The 3380-nt window shown below is 50.9% G+C and overlaps 1 protein-coding gene across 1 annotated transcript; it reads right to left on the reverse strand.

The window, feature by feature from the left end:
* Positions 1-464: 464 nt before the first annotated feature.
* Positions 465-1321, reverse strand: GLOD5 (glyoxalase domain containing 5). The gene is made up of 2 exons (XM_009273451.1): positions 1181-1321; positions 465-617 (listed from the first exon to the last, which is right to left on the reverse strand). The coding sequence occupies exons 1-2, from the start codon at positions 1319-1321 to the stop codon at positions 465-467; spliced, it is 294 nt and encodes a 97-aa protein (XP_009271726.1).
* Between the last annotated feature and the right edge of the window lie 2059 nt (positions 1322-3380).

Genomic DNA, 3380 nt, shown 5'->3' on the forward strand with positions numbered 1-3380 from the left:
TGCCAGCCAGCCTGAGTCAAGCCAAGTAGGCAGACAGAGAAGAAGGGAGACAGAAATCTTCAGCTGTGTAAAAGTGACGATTAAGAGGAGAAGAATGACAGGTTCTTTGTGTTGATGGAGGATAGTGTAGAAATGAGTGGCTCCAACTGCAGCAAAAGGGCTGTCAGACATCAGGAAAAATGTCCCAACAAGAGTAGTGCAGCAGCAGGAGGACAGATCTTCCAAGAAGGTCATGAAGTCTCCATTGATGATGATTTATAAAAGTAGGATTCACACCCAGGGGTAAGAGCTGAGCAGGCTGCCTTGGGAAAGCTCTCAAGGTTCATGCAGCCCTACTTTTATGGCTGGGATTTGAGACTTGTCCTAGGTTTGCAAAATAAAAGCTTGAACCTGAAACTGGCCATCAAAAGCCTGGCCTCTGCATCCTTTCTCCTGCTGGGACACAGACACAGTATGGGTTGTGGTTAGGGTTCCCCTCCATTGACTGCAGTCACATCTGTGCTGTACCTGGAAACCTCCATCAGGTTCTCATCGGGGTCTCGGAAGTAGACGGATGTTATTGGACCCACGGCACCAGTTCTGGCCACGGGACCTTCTTCAATGATCACCCCACAGGCCTGGAAAGACACGTAAGGGCAGGGTTTTAATGCTTAAGATAGTCTTACCAGGGCATTGTGCACTCTTCCCCCAGTTAAAAAGGTGCCGTGTGTACATCCAAAACAGGGCAAGTGGCCTGAAGCTTGGGCAGGAGATGAGTTTGGGCTGTTCTGAAAATGTTAACCATCTTTTTCTCTCCTTGCCAATGGAAATATCAAAACAAGAGCCTGTCAGACATCTTTAGAGGATGTGTGGGTTGGACAAGAGCTTGTCAGACATCTTTAGAGGATGTGTGGGTTTGAGGGTTCTCCTCCTTCAGTCCTAGAAACCATTTTTCAAAGAACCTTTCTTTTTTTTTTTTCACTTTGACTCCTTCTGCAGTATGGTTTGGACTTCCCTCTGACTCAGCTTGACTGTGTTGAAACTCAGAGCTTGATGGCCTGCAGCTTGTGCTGGTCCTACCATCCCCACTCCAAGGAGGTGCCCCAGAGACCCTATCAGAGATCCACAAGGACCAGCCACTGGCCCAGAACTGCAGTTCCAGCTTCCCTAGACCCAGGATGAGCCTGTCCCCCCATGTTACCTTGAAAGTCACCACCTCCATGCCCAGGACTTTGGAATAAAAGGCCACAGTGTCCTCGATGCTCTTCACAGTCAACACAAGGTGGTCCAGCCACTGGATGAAACATGGGAGTGGATTCATACACTCCTCCTTCCAGGACATCTCAGGGCTGGGAGCTAGCATGCAAAACCACAGAAGATGAAGGTTAGGAGTGTCCAGCTGCTCAGGGAAACAGTCCAGGCAGCTGTGAACTGCACTGTGAATGGAGATCAAACAGGTTTTCTTTTGGCCTGCAGGTGGCACAAGTACAGAAGCAATAAATTCTCCTCCCTGGAAGGGCCTCAGATCCTCACTTTGCTCTGGTCGGACCTGAGTATGTCAGAGCCCCTGGCTGGGGCCAGATCTGGAAGACCAGCTGGGTGACCTCGCTGAGGACTGATGTCACCAAGATGCTGAGCTCCCAGTGCACAAAAACCTGTGTGCACCAAGGATGAACCATGCATGTGATCCTCCCCTCCAACTCCTTCTGGTGTCCTCCCAACCTTCTCCATGTCCAGGTGCAGACACTCATCCAGGTGGAGCAAAGACAGAGAGTGAAGACAAGCTGGGCCCTGGCAGTGCAGTAGGAAATGTCTCTGGGGGAAGAATATTCCTGGGGGAAGAGGGCACCAGGGCTGAAGCAGCTGCTTGGTGTGCCCATGGAAAGGTGCTGTGTCATTATCTTGCAGGAAGGGGACAGAATCCCTTCTGGTGCCTATATAATATAGCTGTAAAACATGGACCATAAGACAAGGACTGTGACCCTGAGCAGCGCCAAGAGGATGGGAACTTGCCACCAACATGGCTGCACTGTGGGACTCAGCCCAAGGGGCAAATGGCTGAGGGCTCTGGGACTGTGACACGGTGGCTTGGAGGGGAACATCAGTTTTAGGAAAATTGAGTGCTGTAAATATTTCGGTGACCTACTTGTCACGTCTCTGCTTCACTTCAGCCCCATCCGCGCCAGAGCAGGATACCCAATGATCCTGCTCTGATGGCTCCAGTGACCCTCTGATGATCCCTGAACCCCTGATCATCAACACACATTTGAAGCAGGCTCAGGCTGCTTAACTCAATGGCAGCAGATCTTCCTGCTGTTCTCCAGAGCCCGGCAGAACCTTTGCACCAAGCTGTGAAAAGGAAATGGATTCAGCCCTGGTGGCCTGAATGATATTTTTAGGAGGCTGTGAAGTTTTCATTTCATTTTGGGTTTGGTTGATTTTACCTTCAGAAAACCTGGCTGCGGAAACTAGGAGGGTTGTAACAAGCCTCTCAATGACAAATGGAGTCAAGTTTCCTTCAAATCAGTAATGGCTCTCTCTGCTTAGATACATTTACTTCTCGCTCTTAAAAAGCCCCAAATACTGATGTAAATGACAATTCACTCTTCTGAGACCCTCAACAGGTTCTCCACTGATACCCCTGTGCAAGGGAAGCCCGACACTCCTGCTGCCTCTCAGAAAAAAAACAGGTGGAAAATAAACCCTCTCAACTCTAATGCAGCACAAAGTGGCACAAATCAGGAAAACAGCCCACAACACCAACCCCTTTTTGCCTTGTCATTTGCCTTGAAACTGCTAGACATCATCTGCAGGCAGAGGGTGAGGCTGATGCCAGAGGTTCAAGGAGGTGCAGCATGAGGGGATGGGGGACTCAACAGCCTGGGTTTACAGTGGTTCTCGGTGTTTTCTCTTATGTTGAGTTCATATCCTCTGGCATCCTTCTGCAGCAGAGTGCATGGGAAATGACTGGCAAGGAGAGATCTCAAAGCCCCGTTGACACAGGAGCAACGTCAGCATAAAACCAGGCACAGTTTCACCGGGGCATCTGCTCACTGCAGTCAGAGGAGCTTGCTTGGAGCAGGACCCCGTTGTCCCCAAGCCCAAGCTGGGACTGCAGCATGGCCTGGACTGTGCCTGGTGATTGCACCACTTATGGGGGGAAGCTGTTAACAGAGGCAGCGGAAAGTCATTGCTCCTCCTTGCTGCAGGTGGCGTTTTGTGTTTAATAACCTCACCTCCGAGCAACCCGGGCTCAGTCCCTCTGCAAAGTCCTTTCCACCCAGGAAGTCTTCCCGGGTGCTCCCAAGTTGCAGGGCCCTCATGTCACAGCCTGCAGCTCCCACCTCCTGCCTAGCAAACCTTGCCAATACAACCCTCCCCTCCCACGTGAGCCCCTCAGC

This window comes from Aptenodytes forsteri, unplaced genomic scaffold (genome assembly GCF_000699145.1).
Source record: "Aptenodytes forsteri isolate BGI_AS27 unplaced genomic scaffold, ASM69914v1 Scaffold191, whole genome shotgun sequence".
In the NCBI taxonomy this organism is placed as follows: domain Eukaryota; kingdom Metazoa; phylum Chordata; class Aves; order Sphenisciformes; family Spheniscidae; genus Aptenodytes; species Aptenodytes forsteri.